Source organism: Salmo salar, chromosome ssa10 (assembly GCF_905237065.1).
Source record: "Salmo salar chromosome ssa10, Ssal_v3.1, whole genome shotgun sequence".
Lineage (NCBI taxonomy): Eukaryota > Metazoa > Chordata > Actinopteri > Salmoniformes > Salmonidae > Salmo > Salmo salar.
This window is the reverse complement of record NC_059451.1, coordinates 14,403,837-14,429,876: the sequence shown is the minus strand read 5'-3', so window position 1 is coordinate 14,429,876 and position 26,040 is coordinate 14,403,837. Positions and strand designations below refer to the sequence as shown.

The 26,040-nt window shown below is 44.7% G+C and overlaps 1 protein-coding gene across 2 annotated transcripts; it reads right to left on the bottom strand.

The window, feature by feature from the left end:
- On the bottom strand, window positions 1-25,064 carry LOC106613566 (nardilysin). Of its 2 annotated transcripts, none has more exons than XM_045687370.1 (29): window positions 25,021-25,064; window positions 23,568-23,786; window positions 23,074-23,332; window positions 22,758-22,839; window positions 22,386-22,539; window positions 22,041-22,114; window positions 21,680-21,775; window positions 21,184-21,306; window positions 20,864-20,921; window positions 20,715-20,788; window positions 20,541-20,610; window positions 20,211-20,409; window positions 19,929-20,042; window positions 19,694-19,798; window positions 19,350-19,473; window positions 17,759-17,845; window positions 17,427-17,546; window positions 17,159-17,210; window positions 16,885-17,035; window positions 6,876-7,003; window positions 6,422-6,584; window positions 6,086-6,117; window positions 5,470-5,608; window positions 5,242-5,289; window positions 3,682-3,734; window positions 3,458-3,541; window positions 2,806-3,013; window positions 1,259-1,348; window positions 1-1,058 (listed from the first exon to the last, which is right to left on the bottom strand). In XM_045687370.1, exons 1-29 carry the CDS (start codon window positions 25,047-25,049, stop codon window positions 822-824), a joined length of 3,372 nt encoding a protein of 1,123 aa, XP_045543326.1. In that variant the 5' UTR covers window positions 25,050-25,064; the 3' UTR covers window positions 1-821. The 2 variants fall into 2 exon arrangements, with proteins under 2 accessions (XP_045543326.1, XP_045543327.1); XM_045687371.1 differs by lacking the exon at window positions 25,021-25,064 and adding an exon at window positions 24,634-24,749 and having other exon boundaries at window positions 23,568-23,788.
- Window positions 25,065-26,040: the final 976 nt, after the last annotated feature.

The window sequence follows — 26,040 nt, the reverse complement described above, 5'->3', positions numbered from 1 at the left end:
TATCCTACATTTCACGTTTAATAAATATTTACATGTAAAGATGATAACAACAGGCTATAGATTAAAACATACCAGTCATCCAGTGGTTTTAAAGGCAGAGGTAGGGCTGAAATGTTAAACCTACAGTATACAGTAACAGTGAGGTTTTCCCTTTAGCCTCTTTACAAACACAATTACAGTTAAAACAATACCTTGAAAACAAATCAGAAACTACGTCACATACCGAACATGAATCAGGCTTACTGGTATGACAAACATACTTCACTTTTCTACGGTCAGAATCTTACAGCATGAACGGATGTTAACCCTGATGTCCATTGTTAAAATACACACAATCCTTCAATGTTAGCGGTGATGCTTCATACGATATGTGATAATAAGTTCAAAAAACAACAAAATGAAGATATGACAGATACATGATAGAACCCTCTCTTCTTTCCCACCCTCTCTGTCTGCCCTCCTGCCAGCCAGACCCGGAGTCCCTACTACTACCATTCACAGCAGAGGTGATTCCTCCGATTCAATCCATCAGGGACCGGTGAGAATAAATGGACAAGCTCTCGACCAATTTCGTTTAACACCGGCTGCTTTTGAGCCTAGCGAACTAGTGGTGATTGCAATTATTAATACTAGTGCCTGCTGCTGCTGTTATTTTATTATCTTGGATGAAAAGAGAAAGTGAAAAAGTGGGGAACGAAGAGGGAGAAAGGAGCGTTTCCCTTCTGACGACGCCACTGCACTGCGTTGTGGCCTGGATCGTTGTCCTGAGCTAATATGGCTCCCCCTGCTCCTTCATTCGCCTCCCGCTTTGCGGAAACGATTTACTTGAGGATTTTGTGGTAGGGGTAGAGGGTGAGGGAGGAGGTGAACGCGCGGATGTCGTTGATGAGCGTGGCGTCGGCCAGCATGGGCGAGGCGGGCAGGAAGGTCAGCTTGGACACTTCTCCGTAGGAGGAGGTTTTAAGGGCCTGGCCTTGGTCCTCGTTGCCCTCTGCGGGGTTCGGGCCGCAGCTGCTCTGGCCTGCCTGGTCGTTCTCCTCCTCTCCGAAGCCTACCACCTGACACAAAGAGACAGGGAGAGAGCGCGAGATTACAGTATGCTCTGGAATAGCTGAGAGTAGGATAGTGCCAATGACTGTGAATATTAAAAATGGACAAAGCGAATGAGATCCCTCTCCATTCATTCCATGGGGAATGCTCAACGCACTCCCTCTCCCTTGCACGCACGCACGCACACAGTCAAAGCTGGCAGACTTACATGCACGCTGAGTTTCTTGCTGGTGGTGTCTCTGTGCTCCATGAACCAGGACACCAGCTCTGCTTTGGTGATGAGCTTCAGAGCCTCAATCTGCAGCACAGCGGGACAGGATGACATAATGCATGAATAAACATTCCTACCCTTTCTCTCCCCCAGACGTTTCTTCCGCCCCCTCCTCCACCTAGTGCGGGAACTAGTGAGCTGAAGCAACCTGGCATGTACACTAAATATAGAAAAGTATGTGGACACACCTTCAAATTAGTGCATTTGGCTATTTCAGCCACCCTAGTTGCTGACAGGTGTATAAAATCGAGCACACAGCCATGTAATCTCCATTGATAAAACATTGACAGAAGAATGGCCTGTACTGAAGAGCTCAGTGACTTTCAACGTGGCACCGTCATAGGATGCCACCTTTCCAACAAGTGAGTCCTGCTAAAGCTGCCCAGTCAACTGTAAGTGCGGCCATGGTGAAGTGGAAACGTCTAGGAGCCGCGAAGTGTCTCAGCCGCGAAGTGATAGGCCACACAAGCTCACAGAACGGGATCGCCGAGTGCTGAAGCACGTAAAAATCATCGGTCCTCGGTTGCAATACTCATAGTGAGTGTTACAACCGTGCTTTAGCACTCACTGCCTCTGGAAGCAACGTCAACACAATAACTGTCAGAAGCTTGATGAAATGGGTTTCCATGGCCGAGCAGCCGCAAACAAGCCTAAGATCCCCATGTGCAATGCCAAGTGTCGGCTGGAGGGGTGTAAAGCTCACCGCCATTGGACTCTGGAGCAGTGGAAACACATTCTCTGGAGTGATGAATTACGCTTCACCATCTGACAATCCAATGGACAAATCTGGGTTTGGCGGATGCCAGGACAACGCTACCGGCCCGAATGTATAGTGCCAACGGTAAAGTTTGGTGGAAGAGGAATAATGGTCTGGGGCTGTTTTTCATGGTTCAGGCTAGGCTCCTTAGTTCCAGTGAAGGGAAATCTTAATGTTACAGCCTACAATGAAATTCAAAATGATTCTGTGATTCCATCTTTGTGGCAACAGTTTGGGGAAGGCCCTTTCTTGTTTTAGCATGAGAATGCCCCCATTCACAAAGTGAGGTCCATACAGAAATGGTTTGTCGAGATCAGTGTGGAACAACTTGACTGGCCTGCACAGACCTCAACCCCATCAAACACCTTTGGGATGAATTGTAACGCCAATTGCGAGCCAGGCCTAATTGCCCAACATCTGTGCCTGACCTCACTAATGCTCGTGGCTGAATGGAAGCAAGTCCCCGCAGCAATGTTCCAACATTGAGTGGAAAGCCTTCCCAGAATAGCGGAGGCTGTTATAGCAGAAAAGGTGGGACCAACTCCATATTAATGCCCATGATTTTGGAACGAGATTTTCGACGAGCAGGTGTCCACATACTTTTGGTCATGTAGTGTTTGATGGAGGGGTAGTGCCCCCCAGTGTCCCTGGAGGAGAGCCACCCCTGATGTCGACATTATGACAGAGTTCGAGTAAAGCATGCGGCTGTGACCGTGTACAGTCTTACCTCTCTGTTGAGGCGGTCGAAGACGTACTGCTGGGTGACCACCTCGAACCAGTTGCGGTCCACCTCCTCCCCCAGGTGCGTGTCCTCACACTCTTTGAGCTTGATGAGAGCGGTCACCTGGGTCTTGAAGGCCTCGTCCGTGAGGTTGGTCATCTTCTCCCCGAAGCTCACCAGGAACTCCTCGATCTTGGTCTCCACGTAGTCCGTGCTGGGAGGGAGAGAAAAGGACACCAGGGGCGTCAGACTGCCTCTTATTTGTATATATATAAAAAAAACGAAAGGGGATGGCATCTCCCAAAAAGAGAGTTATTTTCAATGCATCTGTGCTCTTTTTTTATACAAATCTTGCCCTTGTAATCTTTCGATAACCTTCTCAGGCTTATGAGAAGCATATTGTGAAGCTACTGTGTAATACACTTCTACTATCAACAATGCTAACCATCTGACCTGAATATGACGCTACCATCCTCCTCCTCTGAACTGCCCCTGACAAAACATCAGCAGCTGTCACTGACCCTGACGCACAGCTACAAGTTGGGTTTCCTTATGCATGTTGAATATTCCAATACATCATACATGAAATTAAATAATTGTATCGCAACAACATTTTGATCAAGTGTAGCGTAAGAGATTTACAGTGCTGGTGACTCACTTGAACTTGGTGGCCTGCGTTTCCACGGTGATGGAGAAGCCCAGGACTCCCGAAGTGTTTCTGCATGTGGGGTACACCTGATAGCTGATGGATACAAGGTCAAAGTTGAAATCAGTCAACACTGCTCTGTTAAGTAAATGGTTATTAAGTAGTAGTTACTTATTAGATATTATTACATTAGTTATTTTTTTTTTTATAGTTATGAAGGGGGGGGGGGGACTAACCCAAGAGTCTCCTTTGTCCTGAGGAAATCAAAGCAAGGTTCCTCCATGTGCATCTGGGAACAGAGCAGCAAAGATAGTACACCTCATTAAAGGGATAATTTGGGATTTTGGCAAATCAGATGAAGTCGTGGATACCATTTTTATGTCTCTGCATGCAGTTTGAAAGAAGTTGTTAACTAGCATTAGCTCAGTGACTGGAAGTCTATGGTAACAGCTAGCATACCATAGACTTCCAGTCATTTTGTGAACGCTAGTTAGCATTGGCTCTCGAAACTACCTCTTACTTCCTTCATACAGGATGCAGACATAAAAATGGTATCGATGAGTTCATCTGACTCTGAGGAAGTAGATAAAGGGCGTAGCAAAATCCTGAAGTATCCCTTTAACCCATAACACCACTCACTGACTCAGGGCTCTATTTTAAAAAACCTAACGCAATGGTAAATCGAATCGCTGGCGGTAGCACTATAGGTCTGTCCGAAATATTAGTATTTATTTTCACAGCTCGAATTTTGAGCGCAATAGTTGGCAGTGGTGCGAAAGGACTAGGTTTTGATGAATAAACAAATTGTAGGTATGACGAAAACTTGGCCACTCACTGGCCAATCAAAGTGTTCCATGGATTAATACTGTACTGCATGCATTTGCCTCAAGTTCTGTATGTTATTGACGGTCTTTGCATTGTCATCAACTCCAATTCGGCTGGGGGCATGGACTATTCTCATCCTGGTCCACTGTGGATTGGTACTACAGTTTATTAAACTGCATAGGCTACAGTAACGAATAGCCTAATAGCAACAGAAAAAAATTTCTAAAATATAAAACAGTACTTGCTCAACGCCTATGTTTGGATTGTCGGCAGTCAGGTCAACATTGTTGTAATTGGCTTCAATGAGTACAGCCCTCGGAAATTGTATTGTATGTGTGAAACACGTTCTCAATAAGCAAAATATAGCCTAGGCCTGTCGTTGATACTTAAATGATTCAGTCCTATAATGCAGTAAGTTAAGAGGGGTGCATCTTTGGTAACCAGACGCGCTCTCTGGCGTAGATACTTGAACAAACGAAATGAAGTACGCAGGTAGGATGTGCAGCGTATTTTCAATTCAAGGCACTCTGACGAATAGACCATTTAAACACCTTTTATGGATAGGCTACTTTGCAGGGCCAGGATTAAAAAAGACAAAGACACATTGCTGCTGGAGCAGCCTTATTAGTCTAGGCCTGGGGTAAGGGTCAAATATGGAGGGCTTGAAATGAAACGGAAAACAAGCACCTGTTTTTTAATACAACAATATTTCCAAATAGGATGGGCTGCAGGAAATTGTCACTTTGGATCTTGTATTTAAGGACACATCTCAAATATTGCCACCCCTCCCACCTCAGCGCGAGCGAGCTGTTAAGACGGGTAAATTGCCGAACCTGGCGTTAAGGCTGGAAAATGCCAGTGCACCAGGTTTTACGTGACGAAATTGCAAACTAACGTGCGTTTGACACTTGCGCCACCCGAAAATAGATCCCTCAGTATTCCAGTCAGGCCTTGTTAGCTACAACACTTACCACCAGTAACTCCATCAGCGTGTGTTCTCTTAGGTTCTTCAGGCCTGACTGGACAAGGACAGAAAAAGACAGGTTATTTATCGACAGCAAAAGACCACATACACAGACATAACCATAATACACCGAACTGTAATGTTGAGCGAATGTTGGTTGAAGGTCGGGGGAAATGTTTTTTTTTTGCTTAATGTTGGGTGAAGGTTGGCTGACTGTTGGGTGAACGTTAGGTACCTGGTAGTAGACAGTAACTTCAGAGTTGGCATCTCCTTTGTTGAGGGACTTGACTTTGCACAGGTAAGGCTTCTGAGGAAGCTCCACCACTCTGAAGAGCACAGGGACCTCCACGGACAGACGCTTGAACTGCAGTTTGCTGTAGAGCGCAGAAGATTATTGCATTTACATGTTATTCATTTAGCTGACGGTCTTGTACAGAGTGACTTACAATCAGTTCATTCAACTGAAGTAGGTCATACCAACCACAAATCTCAATCATCGCAAGTAATAACAATAGTAAGTACTGTGTTGCTTGACGATAATAATAAAAGCGGGTGCTTATATTTGTCCTGTTACACACAAGTGTGTGATGTAAATGTTTTATTTTATAAATTTTTTTGCATTTGCCAACTCCCCCCGAGTCACCCCGCAGAGAGTGGGGTCACGCCCAGGGTCGCCATTTTACAGGGCCCCTGCTAAGCTCAAGGGCACAGCGACAGATTTTTTTTTTCATTCACTTTGGTCGGCTCCGGTATTTGAACCAGCAACCTTTCGGTTACTGGTCCAACGCGCTAACCTGAAGGCTACAGACCTGCTTTTCAGAGTTAAGAAAGAGAGTGAGGAGGATACTTACTCAATAAAATACTGCAGAAACTTCATTGACTCCTGTGGGCAAAGAACAATTACATAATGCCTAATAGCATGACTATTATAGCATAGGGATAGCAGCAGAATAATTAAAATGTATTACTTCACATCACCTACTTGATTAGGACAATAATTAGCATGCAAGAAAGATCTGGGATGCAAGTGCTGGGGTTAGTGCTAAACAGCTATTTTAGTCTGTCCTCTCTAGACAAGCTAAAAACAGTGTGTGTAGGTGTGTTTATGTGCATCAGACAGTGTTCGTGTGTGTTTATAAAGAGGCTTACAGTGCTAGTGAAGTGTGTGTGTGTCAGTTTGTGCTCACAGTGCTAGTGAAGTTGCCCTGCACCAGCCCCTCGGTGTAGAGCTGGGCTTTGAGGCCGCTGACAAAGGTCATGAGGTCATCCACGGTGAGGCCCTTCATGATGGCCTGGTACTTCTGGATGACCGACCAGCGACAGTGTTCCAGGATCAACAGACGCACGTCCCTGAGAGAGGGAGAGGAAAGGAAGGAGAGAGATGTAGGAGAGGGGGAGGAAGAGGGAAAAAAATGTGTTCAAATAATTCACCATCACACCAAATGTATAATTGTTACTGTTTTGAAGGTAGTGTATCACTTTACAACTCTGACTCGTGTTCCGAGAGAGAGAGATAAAAGAGAAAGACAGCTAGAGAGAGACACATAAAAAGAAAATGGGTGGGTGGAGTTGCAGAGAACGAGCAGCCAGATGCTGTATGCTATACAGGGCTGAGAAGTCAGTGTCAGAAATCCAACTCACTTCCCCAGCCTCTCTGGCTTGATGAGGATGTTGAAGTAGGTCTTCTTCAGCTGCTCCGCGAACATGTTAAACACACCGGGCTCAGCCGTGAAGTCTGCCAGGTGGTCCACTATCAAGTTCAACAGCAACTAACACAGGGACAGAGGCAGGGAGGTTGAGTTGGCAGGTCAGCTTTAGGGTTGTCTGAAGCTAGGGCACATTTGCTGAAGTGCAGAATGGGTTTATAGACGGAGTGTACAATACATTAGGAAAACCCTCCTAATATTGAGTTGCACCCCCTCACTTTTGCCCTCGGAACAGCCTCAATTTGTTGGGGTATGTACTCTACAAGGTGTCGAAAGCATTCCACAGGGATGCTGGCCCATGTTGACTCCAGTGCTTCCCACAGTTGTGTCAAGTTGGCTGGATGTCCTTTTGGTGGTGGACCTTCTTGATACACATGGGAAATGTTGGGTGTGGAAAAACTGATTGAAGTGTATTTAACAAGTGACATCAATAAGGGATCATAGCTTTCTTTCACTTGGATTCACCTGGTCAGTCCATGTCATGGAAAGAGCAGGTGTTCCTGATGTATTGTACACTCAGTGTAGACTAGGGTTGCATGAATTGGTAGAATGAGTGCAGAATAGCTGTATGTAAGTGTGTGTATACTGTACGTGTGTGTGAGGGTGGACATAATGTGCGTGTCTGTATGTGTATAGAATGTGTATGTACAGTGCCTTTGGGAAGTATTCAGACGCCTTGACTTTTTCCACATTTTGTTGCGTTACACCCTTATTCTAAAATGGATTAAATGAACAAAAATCTTCAGCAACCTACACACAATTGAATGCCCTGTAATGACAAGGAAATCTTTGCTAATTTATTAAACTGAAAAAACAGAAATACCTTATTACATACAGTACCAGTCAAATTAGGATACACCTACTCATTCAAGGGTTCTTCTTCATTTTGACTACTTTCTACATTGTAGAATAATAGTGAAGACATCAACACTATGAAATAACACATATGGAATCATGTAGTAACCAAAAGAGTGTTAAATCAAAATGTATCTTATATTTGAGATTCTTGAAAGTAGCCACCATTTGCCTTGATGACAGTTTTGCACATTCTTGGCATTCTCTCAACCAGCTTCATGAAGTCACCACCTGGAATGCATTTAAATTAGCAGGTGTGCCTTGTTAAAGTTATTTTGTGGAATTTCTTTCCTTCTTAATGTGTTTGAGCCAATCAGTTGTGTTGTGACAAGGCTGGGGTGGTATACAGAAGATATCCCTACTTGGTAAAAGACCAAGTCCATATTATGGCAAATGACAGCATCATTACTTTAAGACATGAAGATCAGTCAATACGGAACATTTCAAGAACTTTTAAAGTTTCTTCAAGTGCAGTTGCAAAAACCATCAAGCGCTATGATGAAACTGGCTCTCATGAGGACACCCACATGAATGGAAGACCCAGAGTTACCTCTGCTGCAGAGAATATGTTCATTAGAGTTACCAGCCTCAGAAATTGCAGCCCAAATAAATGCTTCAGGGTTCAAGTAAGAGACACATCTCAACTGCGTGAATCAAGCCTTCATGGTCGAATTGCTGCAAAGAAACCACTACTGAAGGACACCAGAGAAGAAAAACTTGCTTGGGCCAAGAAACACGAGCAATGGACATTAGACCAGTGGAAATCTGTCCTTTGGTCTGATGAGTCCAAATTTGAGATTTGCGGTTCCAACCGCTGTGCCTTTGTGAGATGCAGAGTAGGTGAAAGGATGATCTCCGCATGTGTGGTTCCCACCGTGAAGCATGGAGGTGGTGTGATGGTGCTTTGCTGGTGACAATGTGATTTATTTAGAATTCAAGGTACATTCTGCAGCGATACGCCATCCCATCTGGTTTGCGCTTGGTGGAACTATCATTTGTTTTTCAACAGGACAATGACGCACCTCCAGGCAATGTAAGGGCTATTTGACCAAGAAGGAGAGTGATGGAGTACTGCATCAGATGACCTGACCTCCACAATCACCCAACCTCATCCCCATTTGAGATGGTTTGGGATGAGTTGGAATGCAGAGTGAAGGAAAAGCAGCCAACAAGTGCTCAGCATATGTGGGAACTCCTCCAAGACAGTTGGAAAAGCATTCCAGGTGAAACTGCTTGAGAGAATGCAAAGAGTGTGCAAAGCTGTAATCAAGGCAAAGGGTGGCTACTTTACAGAATCTAAAATATATTTTGATTTGATTAACACTTTTTTGGTTACTTCATTATTTCATAGTTTTGATGTCTTCACTATTATTCTACAACGTAAAATTAAAGAAAAACCCTTGAATGGTACTGTAAGTATTCAGAACCTTTGCTATGATACTAGAAATTGAGCTCAGGTGAATCCTGTTCTCATTGATCATCATTGAGATGTTTCTACCACTTGGAGTCCACCTGTGGTAAATTCAATTGATTGGACATGATTTGGAAAGGCACACACCTGTCTATATAAGGTCCCACAATTGACAGTACATGTCAGAGCAAAAACCAAGCCATGAGGTCAAAGGAATTGTCCGTAGAGCTCTGAGACAGGATTGTGTCGAGGCACAGATCTGGGGAAGGGTACCAAAAAATGTCTGGAGCATTGATGGTCCCAAAGAACACAGTGACCTCCATCATTCTTAAATGGAATAAGTTTGGAACCCCCAAGACTCCTCCTACAGCTGTCCGACTGGCCAAACTAAGCAATCGGGAGAGAAGGGCCTTGGTCAGGGAGGTGACTAGGAACCCGATAGTCACTCTGAAAGAGCTCTAGAGTTCCTCTGTGGAAATGGGAGAAACTTCCAGAAGGCCAACCATCTCTGCAGCACTCCACCAATCAGGCCTTCCTGGTAGAGTGGCCTAGACGGAAGCAACTCCTCAGTAAAAGGCACATGACAGTCTGCTTGGAGTTGGCCAAAAGGCACCCAAATACTCCCAAGACCATGAGAAACAAGATTCTCTGGTCTGATGAAACCAAGATTGAACTCTATGGCCTGATTGCCAAGCATCACGTCTGGAGGAAACCTGGCACCATCCCTACTGTGAAGCATGGCAGGCAGCATCACGCTGTGGGGATGTTTTTCCAGCAGCAGGGACTGGGAGACTAGTCAGGATCAAGGCAAAGACTAACAGAGCACAATACAGAGAGAGATCCTTGATGAAAACCTGCTCCAGAGCGCTCAGGACCACTGACTGGGGCAAAAATTAATCTTCCAACAGGACAACGACCAGTCTCTGAATGTCTTTGAGTGGCCCAGCCAGAGCCTGGACTTGAACCCGATCGAACACTCAAGTTTTTTAATACTATATCTGTTGACACATTGATGAAAATAGTCATCACCTCAACCTTCAAGCTGCATACTGGACCCTATTCCAACTAAACTACTGAAAGAGCTGCTTCCTGTGCTTAGCACTCCTATGTTGAACATAATAAACGGCTCCCTATCCACCGGATCTGTACCAAACTCACTAAAGGTGTCAGTAATAAAACCTCTCTTGAAAAAGCCAAACCTTGACCCAGAAAATATTTTTTTAAACTAAAAATAAATAAAATCGGCCTATATCGAATCTCCCATTCCTCTCAACAAATTTGGAAAAAGCTTTTGCGCAGCAACTCACTGCCTTCATGAAGACAAACAATGTATACGAAACGCTTCAGTCTGGTTTTAGACCCCATCATAGCACTGAGACTGCACTCGTGAGGGTGGTAAATTTCCTTTTAATGCTGTCAGACCAAGGCATCTGTCCTCGTGCTCCTAGACCTTAGTGCTGCTTTTGATACCATCGATCACCACATTCTTTTGGAGAGATTGGAAACCCAAATTGGTCTACATGGACAAGTTCTGACCTGGTTTAGATCTTATCTGTCGGAAAGATATTAGTTTGTCTCTGTGGATGGTTTGCCATCTGACAAATCAACTGAACATTTTGGTGTTGCTCAAGGTTCCGTTTTAGGACCACTATTGTTTTCACTATATATATTCTACCTCTTGGTGATGTCATTCGGAAACATAATGTTAACTTTCACTGCTATGCGGACGATACCCAGCTGTACATTTCGATGAAACATGGTGAAGCCCCAAAATTGCCCTCCCTGGAAGCCTGTGTTTCAGACATAAGTAATTGGATGGCGGCAAATGTTTTACTTTTAAACTCAGACAAAACAGAGACGCTAGTTCTAGGTCCCAAGGAACAAAGAGGTCTTCTGTTGGATCTGACAATTAATCTTGATGGTTGTTCAATCGTCTCAAATAAAATTGAAGGACCTCGGCGTTACTCTGGACCCTGATCTCTCTTTTGACGAACATATCAAGACTGTTTCAAGGACAGCTTTTTTCCATCTACGTAACATTGCAAAAATCCAAAACTATGTCCAAAAATGCATCCATGCTTTTGTCACTTCTAGATTAGACTACTGCAATGCTCTACTTTCCAGCTACCTGGATAAAGCACTAAATAAACTTCAGTTAGTGATAAACCCGGCTGCTAGAATCTTGACTAGAACACACAAATTTGATAATATTACTCCAGTGCTAGCCTACACTGGCTTCCTGTTAAGGAAACAGCTGGAGGCAGGGCTTTCTCCTATAGAGCAACATTTTTATGGAATGGTCTGCCTATCCATGTGAGAGACGCAGACTCAGTCTCAACCTTTAAGTCTTTATTGAAGACTCATCTCTTCAGTAGGTCTGATGATTGAGTGTAGTCTGGCCCAGGGGTGTGAGGGAGAACGGAAAGGCACTGGAGCAACGAACCTCCCTTGCTGTCTGCCTGGCTGGTTCCCCTCTCTCCACTGGGATTCTCTCCCTCTAAACCTATTACGGGGGCTGAGTCACTGGCTTACTGGTGCTCTTCCATGCCGTCCCTAGGAGGGGTGTGTCACTTGAGTGGGTTGAGTCACTGACGTGATCTTCCTGTCCGGGTTGACGCCCTCCTCGGATTCGTGCCGTGGGGGAGATCTTCGTGGGCTATACTTGGCCTTGTCTCAGGGTAGAAAGTTGGTGGTTGAAGATATCCCTCTAGTGGTGTGGGGGCTGTGCTTTGGCAAAGTGGGTGGGGTTATATCCTGCCTGGTTGGCCCTGTCCGGGGGTATCGTCAGACGGGGCCACAGTGTCTCCCGACCCCTCTCCCGGCTCAGCCTCCAGTATTTATGCTGCAGTAGTTTATGTGTCGGGGGCTGGGGTCAGTATGTTATATCTGGAGTATTTCTCCTGTCTCCGTGTGAGTTTAAGTAGCTCCCTCTAATTCTCTCTCTTCTCTCGGAGGACCTGAGCCCTAGGACCATGCCTCAGGACAACCTGGCCTGATGACTCCTTGCTATCCCCAGTCCACCTGGTCATGCCGCTGCTCCAGTTTCAACTGTTCTGCCTGCGGCTATGGAACCCTGATCTGCTCACCGGACGTGCTACCTTGTCCCGGAACTTCTGTTTTCGACTCCCTCTCTCTCTACTGCACCCGCTGTCTCTAACTCTGAACGATCGGCTATGAAAAGCCAACTGACATTTAGTCCCGAGGTGCTTACCTGTCGCACCCTCTACAACTACTGTGATTATTATTTGACCCTGCTGGTCATCTATGAACATTTGAACATCTTGGCCATGTACTGTTATAATCTCCAACCTGATAAAGCCTGACAGAGTTTCAGAGGATCTGCAGAGAAGATTGGTAGAAACTCATCAAATACAGGCGTGCTAAGCTTGTATCGTCATACCCAAGAAGAATCGTGGCTGTAATCGCTGCCAAAGGTGCTTCAACAACTGAGTAAAGGGATCGAATACTTATGTAAATGTGATATTTCCATTTTTTTTAAAGCAAAAAAAAATCTAAAATACTGTTTTTGCTTTGTCATTATGGGGTATTGTGTGTAGATGGATGAGGGGAAAAAACAATTTAATCAATTTTAAAATAAGGAAGTAACATAACAAAATGTGGAAAAAGTCAAGGGGTCTGAATACTTTCCAAAGGCACTGTATGTACAGTATGTATGATACCACAACACCCCTCAAGGAACTTCACTGGACTCTATGTAAACTGGAAACCATATATCCTGAGGCTGCATTTACTGTAGCTGGGGATTTTAACAAAGCAAATTTGAGAACAAGGCTACCTAAATTCTATCAGCATATTGATTGCAGCACTCACGCAGGCAATACACCGGACCACTACTACTCTAACTTCCACGATGCATAAAAAGCTTGCCCTCCCGTCGGCAAATCCGACCATGACTCCATCTTGCTCCTATCGTCCTATAGGCAGAAACTCAAAACAGGATGTACCCGTGACTAGAACCATTAAACGCTGGTCTGACCAATCAGAATCCACGATTCAAGATTGTTTTGATCACGCGGACTGAGAAACGTTCCGGGCAGCCTCAGAGAATAACATCGATCTATAGGCTGACTCGGTGATTGAGTTTATAAAGGAAGTGCATTGGAGATGTTGTACCCACTGTGACTATTAAAACCTACCCTAACCAAAAACCATGGATGGATGGCGGTATTCACGGAAAACTGAAGGCGCAAAACCACCACATTTAACCATGGAAAGAGGACTGGGAATATGGCCGAATACAAACAGTGTAGTTATTCCCTCCGCAACGCAATCAAACAAGCAAAATGTCAGTATAGGGACAAAGTGGAGTCGCAATTCAACGGCTCAGACACGAGACGTATGTGGCAGGGTGTACAGGAAATCACGGACTACAAAAAGAAAACCAACCACGTCACAGACACCGACGTACTGCTTCCAGACAAACTAAACATCTTCTTTGCCCGCTTTGAGGATAATACAGTTCCACCGACGCGGCCTGCTAACAAGGACTGTGCCCCCCCTCCTTCTCTGTGGCTGAAGTGAGCAAGACATTTAAATGTGTTAACCCTCGCAAGGCTGCTGGCCCAGACGGCATCCCTAGCCGCGTCCTCAGCGCATGAGCAGACCAGCTGGCTGATGTGTTTACGAACATATTCAATCACTCCTTATCCCAGTCTGCTGCCCCCACATGCTTCAAGATGGCCACCATTGTTCCTGTTCCCAAGAAGGCAAAGAAAACTGAACTAAATGACTACCGCCCCGTAGCACTCACTTCTATCATCATGAAGTGCTTTGAGAGACTAGTCAAGGAACATATCACCTCCACCTTACCGGCCACCCTAGACCCACTTCAGTTTGCATACCGCCCAACAGGTCCACAGACGATGCAATCGCCATCACGCTGGACAATGCCCTATCCCATCTGGACAAGAGGAATGTAAAAATGATGTTTATTGACTACAGCTCAGCATTCAACACCATAGTTTGCAGATGACAACAATAGTGGGCTTGATTACCAACAACGAGACAGCCTACAGGGAGGAGGTGAGGGCACTGGGAGTGTGGTGTCAGGAAAACAAACTCTCACTCAACGTCAACAAAACAAAGGAGATGATCGTGGACTTCAAGAAAAAGCAGAGGGAGCACCCCCCATCCACATCGAAGGGACAGTAGTGGAGAAGGTGGAAAGTTTTAAAGTTCCTCGGCGTACACATCACAGACAAACTGAAATGGTCCACCGACACAGACGGCGTGGTGAAGAAGGCAGAGCAGCGCCTCTTCAACCTCAGGAGGCTGAAGAAATTTGGCTTGTCACCTAAAACCCTGACAAACTTTTACAGATGCACAATTGAGAGCATCCTGTCGGGCTGCATCACCACCTGGTACGGCAACTGCACCGCCCTCAACCGCAAGGCTCTCCAGAGGGTGGTGCAGTCTGCACAATGCATCACGGGGGGCAAACTACCTGCACCCGATGTCACAGGAAGGCCAAAAAGATCATCAAGGACAACAACCACCCGAGCCACTGCCTGTTCACCCAGCTACCATCCAGAAGGCGAGGTCAGTACAGGTGCATCAAAGCTGTGACCGAGAGAATGATAAACAGCTTCTATCTCAAGGCCATCAGACTGCTAAACAGCCATCACTAACTCAGAGAGGCTGCTGCCTACATAGAGACTCACTCGTCACTTTAAACAATTCCACTTTAATAATGTTTACATATCTTACATTACTCATCTCATATGTATATACTCTATCTTATACCATCTATTGCATCTTGCCTATGCCACTCGGCCACCTCTCATCCATATATTTATATGTACATATTCTTATTCCATCCCTTCAGATTTGTGTGTATTAGGTAGTTGTTGGGGAATTGTTAGATTACTTGTTAGATATTACTGCACTGTCGGAACTAGAAGCACAAGCATTTCGCTACACTCGCATTAACATCTGCTAACCATGTGTATGTAACCAATAATATTTGATTTGAAATTTCATTTGATATGTATGTACAGTTGAAGTCGGAAGTTAACATACACTTAGGATGGAGTCATTAAAACTTGTTCTTCAACCACTCCAAAGTTCTTGTTAAAAAACTATAGTTTTGGCAAGTCGGGTAACACATCTACTTTGTGCATGACACAAGTAATGTTTCCAACAATTGTTTACAGACAGATTATTTCACTTATAATTCACTGTGTCACAATTCTAGTGGGTCAGAAGTTTACATACACTAAGTTGACTGTGCCTTTAAACAGCTTGGAAAATTCCAGAAAATGATGTCATGGCTTTAGAAGCTTCTGATAGGCTAATTGACATCATTTGAGTCAATTGGAGGTGTACCTGTGGATGTATTGCAAAGCCTACCTTCAAACTCAGTGCCTCTTTGCTTGACATCATGAGAAAATCAAAAGAAATCAGCCAAGACCTCAGAAAAAAAATTGTAGACCTCCACAAATCTGGTTAATCATTGGCAGTCAATGTCCAAATGCCTGAAGGTACCACGTTCATCTGTACAAATAACAGTACATAAGTATAAACACCATGGGACCACGCAGCCGTCATACCGCTCAGAAAGAAGAAGCGTTCTGTCTCCTAGAGATGAACGTACTTTGGTGCGAAAAGTGCAAATCAATCCCAGAACAACAGCAAAGGACCTTGTGAAGATGCTGGAGGAAACAGGTACAAAAGTATCTATATCCACAGTAAAACGAGTCCTATATCGACATAACCTGAAAGGCCGCTCAGCAAGGAAGAAGCCACTGCTCCAAAACCGCAATAAAAAAGCCAGACTACGGTTTGCAACTGCACATGGGGACAAAGATCGTACTTTTTGGAGAAATGTCCTCTGGTCTGATGAAACAAAAATAGAACTGTTTGGCCATAATGACAATCGTTATGTTTGGAGGAAAAAGGGGGAGGCTTGCAAGCCGAAGAACACCATCCCAACCGTGAAGCACGGGGGTGGCAGCATCATGTTGTGGGGGTGCTTTGCTGCAGGAGGGGCTGGTGCACTTCACAAAATAGATGGCATCATGAGGCAGGAAAATTATGTGGATATATTGAAGCAACATCTCAAGACATCAGTCAGGAAGTTAAAGCTTGGTCGCAAATGGGTCTTCCAAATGGACAAGCATACTTCCAAAGTTGTGGCAAAATGGCTTAAGGACAACAAAGTCAAGGTATTGGAGTGGCCATCACAAAGCTCTGACCTCAATCCTATAGAAAATGTGTGGGCAGAACTGAAAAATCGTGTGCGAGCAAGGAGGCCTACAAACCTGACTCAGTTACACCAGCTCTGTCAGGAGGAATGGGACAAAATTCACCCAACTTATTGTGGGAAGCTTGTGGAGGCTATCCGAAACGTTTGACCCAAGATAAACTATTTAAAGGCAATGCTACCAAATACTAATTGAGTGTATGTACATTTCTGACCCACTGGGAATGTGATGAAAGAAAAGCTGAAATAAATAATTCTCTCTACTATTATTCTGACATTTCACATTCTTAAAATAACGTGGTGATCCTAACAGACCTAAGACAGGGAATTTTTACTAGGATTAAATGTCAGGAATTGTGAAAAACTGAGTTTAAATGTCTTTGGTTAAGGTGTATGTAAACTTCTGACTTCAACTGTATGCATGTATGGATGTATGCATGCATGCATGCGACTCACAGGCAGCTTGTGGTTGAAGCCCTTGACCCTGATGACGAGGCCGTGCTCCCCGGCAATCAGTTTGTACTCCAGTTGGGCCACATCAGCCTCGTAGGCTGGCTCTGCCAGGTTATGGGCCAAGATGTTCACAAAGACATCAAACAGCACCAGGCTACAGGGGCACAATACATAGCCATTTAGAAACCACCTCTAGAACTTTTGCAGCTAGGAGTGATTGTGAATAGCAATCAAAAGCAAAGATTTAGTAAGAAATTGATTCATATAAAATACTAACTTCTCTGGAGATTTCTGAATCATTGGGGAGAGGAGGTTGAAACGGACATAAGCTAACAGAAGAAAGAAAATAGGGAAGGTATTAAATCACAAGAACATTATGTCATCTGACATGTGTTAAATAGCTTAGTAGCTACTAACATTTCTGTCTTACACATATTGAAACAGAGTAAATCACGTCACTACAATTCCCTTGGGTTATACATTACCAAAGTAAGCCAATAAACACACACTCCAATAAACAAACACACACACACACACACACACACCTTTAGGTATCTTGAACTTATTGTCCTTTTTGAACCAGAGACAGCCCCTCTCATTGTTCACTATCCGCACCGGGACTTCTGTGTCTGGACAGTCCGATGGTTTCAGGGTGAAATCCGTTGCTATGGAAACAAAGGAAAAGGATAAACGCCTATTGTCTGTGTCAATCCCAGTATTTATTTATGTTTGATTAAAAAAAAAACATTCACACACACACACAAAAAAAAAGATAGGACTATGGCCCCCCAAAAATTGTACACATCAATAGACTGAAAAGTGAATATTGTAGAGTCAATATGATTGGCACACAACAATGTCCATCATCTGTACTGACCAATGAACTTGTTTTCAGCAGGCAGGTGGAGGTCGGGGTTGAGGTCAAAGTCTCCGGCCCAGCGCTGTGCCCACTCCTCTGGGAGGTCTACCAGTACAGAACAGGACACTCAGTCAGTCACAGACCAACACAACACAATAACATCACACACCAACGTATCATGTCACGAAAGAAGCTGCTGAATATACGGCCACCGAGTATGTGTTTTTGCTTTGTCATTATGGGGTATTGTGTGCAGATTTCAGGGGAAAAAACGATTTAATCAATTTTAAAATAAGGCTGTAATGTAACAAAACGTGGAAAAAGTCAAGAGGTCTGAATACTTTCCAAATGCACTGTAAGCCTACTTTGTAGTTAACATTTAATTTAGAAGGTTTAGGGAAAAGTCTGTCTACCCAGAAGACGGTTATCTTTAAAGCTAACTGGCAACGTGCGCACCACACAGACAGGGGCAATATTGCTGGAAATGAATTGGCAGATAGCGTAACATTTGGCTTTTTATGCCAATTGTGGCTAACCAGGTGTGGGATAACGTCAATGTGAATTTAATTGGATCTTGAGGTGTCTGTGACGTGTGAGATTTGTTTACGGTAGTTTGTGGTGGAACAAGTGAAGAAAAAAAAAAACACATGCACTTTTAGAATTGTTTGGCGAGCTACTCATAGGTGGAACTGGAAGCTCGCGATTGACCTGTTGCAGAACCCCCTGCTCTAGGATGGTGTTATATACCAAGCTAACATATAAATTGTTTAAGGATGTTCATACAATGGAGCATTTAGCCATTTGATAGGACCCCTGGAGGTAAACATGCCTGGGTGAGCAGAAATAATAACAGCAAGCATAGGCATGGATCACAACATAACGCAGACGTTGTCAGCAATGGAATAATTATACAGACAAAGTAGGTCTAATAAACAACGCCAAGGAGACAGATAAAAGCGTCCGTATGGCCTCAGCAAAGTCTACAGAAAATACCTTGACTGAACAACAATGACTAGCTACGGATTCTGACTCATACATGTTGGTAGAAGGGGAGACTTGTGCCCTGAGACGAGTGGCGGTGCGAGTGTCTGTCTGGGGAAATGAAAGCCGAGGGAGAAGCGGCTTGTTCTGATCCAATCGTTGCAGCAGGCTCAACCGATACCCCGCCTGTTTCTTAACAGACAGAAGAACTAGCCAATAGTTATTTTGAGAACACAGCGCTTCACTCGGTTTGAGTGAAAGAGAGATGCGTGCTGGCAGATGAAAATTACTTTATTCTGATCGCGGAAAATAAAATAAAAATACTTGTGTCATAATCGTATTTGGAAAAATCTCCAAATCCTTTACGATACTCGTTTTGTCAGAGTATTCGGCACATCCCTACAGCACTGTAAGAAGAATCATATAAAAGGTAATATCTTGTTATGACAATAACAGCTATTGTAGTTCCAATTCAGCCAATCTCACTTTAAGCAAATCCTGGGCCGGTATTCACAGTGTCTCAGAGTAGTGCAGATCTAGGATCAGATTTGCCTTTTAGATCAAAATGAATGGAAAAGCGGCACCTGATCCTAGATCAGCACTCCTAATCAGAGACACTTGCTCTTACCCTCAATGCTGTAGTTGGTGCCGAACCACTTCTCCTTGTGGGCGCAGTGGCCCTCGTGCTCCGGGGACAGCAGTAGCAGGTTGGCCCTCTCTGGGGTAAGCAGGGCCAGGGCCAAGGAGATCACCTGTAGAGGACAGACACACATGCACACACTTCAATGAAGAATACAGTTGCGTGCATTCCAGTTACAGTACAGGCTTTGGTATGGGCAATTGTTCTGACAATACTGTGGGGTGACCTAACTTTTTAGGGCCTGCAAAAGTACAAAGAGTGTCCGGAAATTAGCCATTACAGATTAACTAGGAATGATCCAATGTCTACTTGGTGAGACAGACAGACAGTACCTCTGGGTTGTACTCAAACATGAGCTGGTCTCCAGTCAGGAAGTCCTCTTTGGGGAAGAGCTGCATGTTCTCACAGATGTTCTCCACATACTCTATGGGGTCGGTCTGTGGTGGGACAGAAGTTCGTACAGAGCCCTCACTCACTTATGACATGCTTATGACGCGTTATGTCATGGCAGTGACAGCTTAAAGTCAGCTTCGTGACAGAGGGTTAGACCGGGAAGTGTGACTGTACCTGCTCCTGGTAGTGGAACTCATTGGCTTCGATCTTCTGGATTTCTTCATAGATCCTCTGCTGTGGACCCAGAGTCTGCAGCATCTTCATATACTGGAACACTAGATGAACCACCTGTCCAGGGAAAACGGCTGCACTTTACATCCAGACTGTGTGTGTCATCACACATGGGCATGTATGAGTTTTTGCACAGTGTGTGTGTGTGTCATCACACATTGGCACGTGTGTGTGTTTATGTGTTTTTGCATGTGTGTGGGTGTGTGTGTGTGTGCGCCAGTTGACCTGATGAAAGTTCTGGAATCCTTCATCAGTGAGCGTGATAGATATGGAGAAAATGGAGTAGGTGGTGTTCTGGTCAAAGCCTGTCTCACTGTTCCCTCCAAACAGAGCCAGGGCCCAGCACTTCTTCCGGAGCAAGGATAGGATGCTGCCGGCGCCTTCGTGCCCAATCAACCAGGAGATGTAGTGCAGGGGCTTCACCCTACATGGAGACACCAAGACAAACCAAGCAGTTTGTATGGAGCGCAGGATTACTGTGAGGTGGAAATATTTGCTAAATTGATCTTTGAAAAGGTTCAACAAGTGAGGGTGCCATCGTTGAGGGGGGCTTACCTGTACTGCTTGCCCTGAGGAGGTAACGCCCAGGTGACTGTGAGAGCATGCACCTTCCTCACAGGAACAACTGCCACACACACACACGATTGAAATTGAGGAATTGGTATAGTCAGTAAGTAAGCACAGGTTGATAAAATGACATGTATGAATGTTAGTTTATAGCCTGTGTACTTCTGTAGAGCTTGTTGAAGGTTGGTGTGTCAAACGGGTCCTGGAGGTCAGAGAAGTCAGGTCTCGGTTGAGCGCTGCAAAAAAAGTGACGGAGTGAGCGAGCGAGCGCGAGTATGTTTGACAGCATGCATGTGGCCGTGTGCACTTACTTGTTGGGCACCTTGCTGAAGACCTCTCTAACCCATTCCTCCAGTGTGTTCAATGTCTCTGATGGACAAACAAGGACAGTTGAGTCAAGTTTACGTCAACAGATCGACTACAATCGTCATTCATTTCAGTAGACGGACCGCAATCCCCATTCACTTCAGTAGACCGACTACAATCCCCATTCACTTCAGTAGACTGACTACAATCCCCATTCACTTCAGTAGACTGACTACAATCCCCATTCACTTCAGTAGACTGACTACAATCCCCATTCACTTCAGTGGAGTAGGGATCCTTTGTGTCTGGCCGGGTGGCTAGCTACCTTTGGACTGCACTGTGAGGGTCATGTAGTGAGCAGAGTAGTATCTCTTCCAGAAGTCTCGGAGACGCTGGTAGGTGTTGATCTGCTTCTCTCTGGGCTCGTGCTTCAGTGTCTGAGCATTTCCTGGGGGAGACCGAGGACAGGGACATATCCGTTATTACACCTTCAATGAACGTTTTAAAACACAGTTATTTCAGTCATTCAAGTTATTACACTGTTATTCAGCATTATTAACCGCGCAGATAGACATTACCATCCTAAAGCATGTAATAAAAGCTCACCGTGTACATATTTAAAAGGCAGACATCACTTGACGATCACAGAGACATTTACAAGCAGGAAGGTGCAAATGAAAATACATCCAACTATTTGTTTTACAAGCAGGATAAAGTACAATTAGAATGTTTGTCGAACAACGGAAGCCTTTGGTACCTGGGTAGCATTTGCGATGGAGGAGAGATAATTGGGAAATGACAGCCAATGCGTGTATCCTTACCCCAGCAGAACTTGCCCATGGGGTGCTTGGGCCTGGCCAGGCTTCCGAACAGCATCTCCTTGCGGTGGGAGTCTGATGGACGAGCCAGTTGGTACTCTGCACATCAAAGGGAGAGGCATGGACAATCCATTAGAGGAGAGAGTGGGAACTGTGACTGAGGCTGGGGCATGGAAAAAGCCTGTGGTATTCAACATTGGAAGGGTCTCAGTTGTCTACACTGGTCTCCCTTCGTCGTGAGTCCTTCACTCATGCTGACCAGCTGTGTGAAACCAATCTGAGCAGATGAAGGAGAAAGGGGGAGGAGGCTTCTTTAGACTATTGAGACGCGGCCGTGGTTTCCTCTAACTATTCCCCGACTCACCACTGTCCACTGCTTCCACCTCTCTGTCGATGGCGTCCTCGATCATCAGCGGGCAGATGAAGAACTGGGCCCATCTGGGGAATGGGAGAGATCATCCAATGACAAACTGCACACCTGGGTCGTATTCATTAGGCACGAAACGGAAGGACACCTATTTAAACAGAGAGTAAACTTGTCCAATAATAAATACTTATTTTAATTTTCCATTGCAAAACTTTTTGAACAGTGTGCACTATTGTAAACGACCCTGGACAAGTTAGATTTAGGACCACTTTTGAGGCATGAAAACAGCTAACAAAATGTTGGTTTGGGGCTGAACTGTTCCTTTAAGGCTGCTTGGCTCACCTGTCGAGAGCCTCACGGAAGTACTTCCTCTGGACGTCAAACTGAAAGATGGTCCGCTCACAGTCGGTGGAGGCATTGTCGCTTCCGCCGTGCTTCTTCAGGAAGGCATCGAAGCCGTTCTCAGCGGGGTACTTCTCACTGCCCATGAACACCACTGAGAGAAGAGAGGAAGAGCGGAAAAGAGTGAGGGAGCGAGAGAGAGAGAGTGCAAAAAGAGTCAAGAGATTAGAGGGAAGACCAGGTAAAGAAATAGAGAGAAAGACAGACAGACGTGTTGTTTAGAGGTAGTGTTCCAATGTAGTGTTCAATTGAGAATGTGCATCATCTTCTATAGCACTACAATACATAAGGTCCCCTGTTAAAAGCACTCACTGTGCTCAAGGAAATGGGCCAGGCCTGGAAGGTCCTCCGGGTCACTGAAGCTCCCCACACTGATACAGAGAGCAGCTGCAGACTGGGAGACACGGGAGGGATGAGTAAACACATTAAAAAACACACATCATGCACGAACATGCAAGTATGCACACCTTTTCAGTTCATAAATTCCATCAGTCCCCACACTTTATCACACTATCCCTAGAGTGAACTAGCTGACTGCATAGCACCCTTGTGGCTATGCTCCCTCTGTGAGCTGTTGGATCAGTCATCTGAAAGCATTAGCCTAATATTGTGCTATAGGGAAACCAACCTGTTTCTCTGAACTCCCCTTCTTCTGTTTCCCTTCTTGCTCCTCATCTAGCTCCTCAAAGTCACTGTCGTGCTCTTCTTCCGCATCCTCGTCCTCCTCTTCTGTGCCCTCCCCTGAATCCCCCTCTTCTTCCGCTTCCTCTCCACCTCCTGATGCGCCATCCTCTTCCTCCTCCTCCTCTCTGCAGGCGTCCTTGCCGTCTGCCCCGCTAAAGTCTGAGATGAGGAGAACTCTCAGGCCATTGGTCAGCTCGATATACCTTCAGAGCGAGTAAAATAAATTAACATGATAAGCCAGTTCTATTTCAGTGAAACTGAAAACATCACAACCTGGGACGGGTAGAGAAATTCGCACGCACTCTGATGATGCAGCTATTAATCTCGGTTAACCCAGAACTAGTGTTGCGTAATTGGTCAGCTGCTCAATTAAGTTCTGGGTCCATACGCGGGCTATATCTGAATTTAGAAATGTTCTTTATTTCAAGTTGATCTTACCTGTACTTCTTAGGATCGCTGGGTGACTTGTTGATCTGGAGGTCTCCCTGGTCTTCATCAACTCCTACCCCTCCATCCCCAGAAGCCAGGTCCCTGGGCTCGGCTTGGGGTGGCGGCGGCTCACCGTGGTCTGGTGCAGAAACCTGCCCAGGGCCGCCTGCTGCAGAATTATTCACTTTACTCGTCTGAGGCATTCTCTCAGGAGCTGCAGGTTTCTCACTGCAATTGCACAACATGAAAACCCTCAGATAGTGCAGCATTTGAGCATAAAGAGTTAAGAATGTGTGAAATTGAGCACGCAGCCGAAATCAACTCTTAGCCCCCACCCACTCATTCCTATAGATCTGAGAAGATCAGACCTGTTTAAAGGATTTTAAGGGGGGGTTCGCCACATTGCCTACACCTTTCCAACCCCTTCAGATCTAATAGATAGGGGCAGTTGGGAATCAGGAGGGAACTGTGACAGTAGTTAGTTAGCAGGTCTGATGCTGAAATGTGGTGGCCAGACTAATCGCATTGTAGCTAAACAAGATCAGCAATTATGTCGTTACGCTGGCTAGTGTTTGTGGCTACATCATGCCCTGGCTGACTAGCTAGCTAGCTACCTTAACTAACTATTTGCAACGTCAAAGAGTAGTGGAAGATTCGGAAGATAGCTAGCTAACGTAAAACGTTAGTACCACACGCTGACATGATGAAGCGGATAAGACACATTAGTTCAGTGTCACGTATGCACAAAAAAGGGGTATCAACAGCCAGGGTCTGTTACTTTCTAGCTAGCTACGTCACTGTCAATGCAGGTCATCAGTCAAAACCCAAAATTGCAAAAAAAATTAAACAAAATACTAAATTGCAGACAGCGGGAGCTAGCTAGCTAGCTAGCTAAGAGTTAGCATGACGACTTTCAGTAATCCCATCCGGCTATCGATAGCAGCCAGACCGCCATTGAAATGTCGGATTTTGAATACAAAAACTGCTCTGTATCAACGTGTATAACACAATACCACTAGCTAATAAAAACATCAAATATTGGCTATTATGCACAGCATTTGTAAATGTACTTACCTTTTTTTTTCTTCTAAATAATGAAAGTTATCTAGCACTCGTCTCGACAACCTAACCCACTACCCAATCGTGTGCATGCCGCGATATGATTCGCTGGAAACAACGCACAGAGCAACAACGGAAAATCTGATTGCTTCAAACAGAAAATATATTTTACGACACACAGTAATGGTCGCTTGTTAGACCGGTGCAAAACATTTCAGCGAAGAAAAAAAACACACGGCTGAGCAGGATTATGCGCAGGTAAAGTGTGTGTGTGTGTGTGTGTGTGTGTGTGTGTGTGTTTTCACAAATCTTCACATACTCTGGATGGGATTATCAGCAATTGCATGAACGGATGTCATCCACATGCATGATTGATCCGCGATATGCCCTGAAGCATACTCACCACAATTTTCCGCAACACCACCAATTCATGATTATTTTTCAGGTGTGATATGACGGGGAGAATTGAAATAGACAAGAAAAATGTCACTTCACCCGCTTGACATTGATCTTTGTCTGTCTGACAATCAGAAAACAATCTGAAATATCAGTGATGATTCGGTCCTAAGAATAAGAATTCTATTGTGATGATTCTGTCCATATAATTAGAATGATTCATTCTAATTCTATGATTCTGTCATTGAATAAATACATGTATAAACTGGGTGGTTCGAGCCCTGAATTCTGATTGGCTGACAGCCGTGGCATATTTAAGATCCAAGGAGGTGTGGTACATTGCCAATATACCACGACAAAGGGCTGTTCTTATGCAGGATGTAACGCGGACTGCCTGGATACAGACCTTAGCCGTGGTATATCAGCCATATACCACAAACCCCCGAGGTGCCTTATTGCTATTTTAAACTGGTTACCAACGTGGCGCAGACAGAGAGGGCCACCTCGCTTCTAGTCCTTAGGAAACATTTCAGTATTTTGTTTTTTTTATGTATTATTTCTTACATTGTTAGCCCAGAAAATCTTAAGTGTTATTACATACAGCCAAAAACATTTTTTTCTCATCCATATATTTATATGTAAATATTCTTATTACATTCCTTTACTTAGATTTGTGTGTATTAGGTCGTTTTTGTGGAATTGTTAGATTACTTGTTAGATATTGCTGCACTGTCGGAACTAGAAGCACAAGAATTTCGCTACACTCGCAATAACATCTGCTAATCATGTGTATGTAACCAATCAAATTTGATTTGATTTGAATTAGAGCAGTAAAAATAAAAGTTTTGTCATACCTGTGGTATAGGGTCTATTATAAACTGGGTGGTTCAAGCCCTGAATGCTGATTGGCTGACAGCCGTGGTATATCAGACCGCATAGCACGGGTATGACAAAACATGTATTTCTACTATTGGCCATATACCACACCATAGCGGTCAGCCAATCAGCATTCTGGGTTCGAACACCC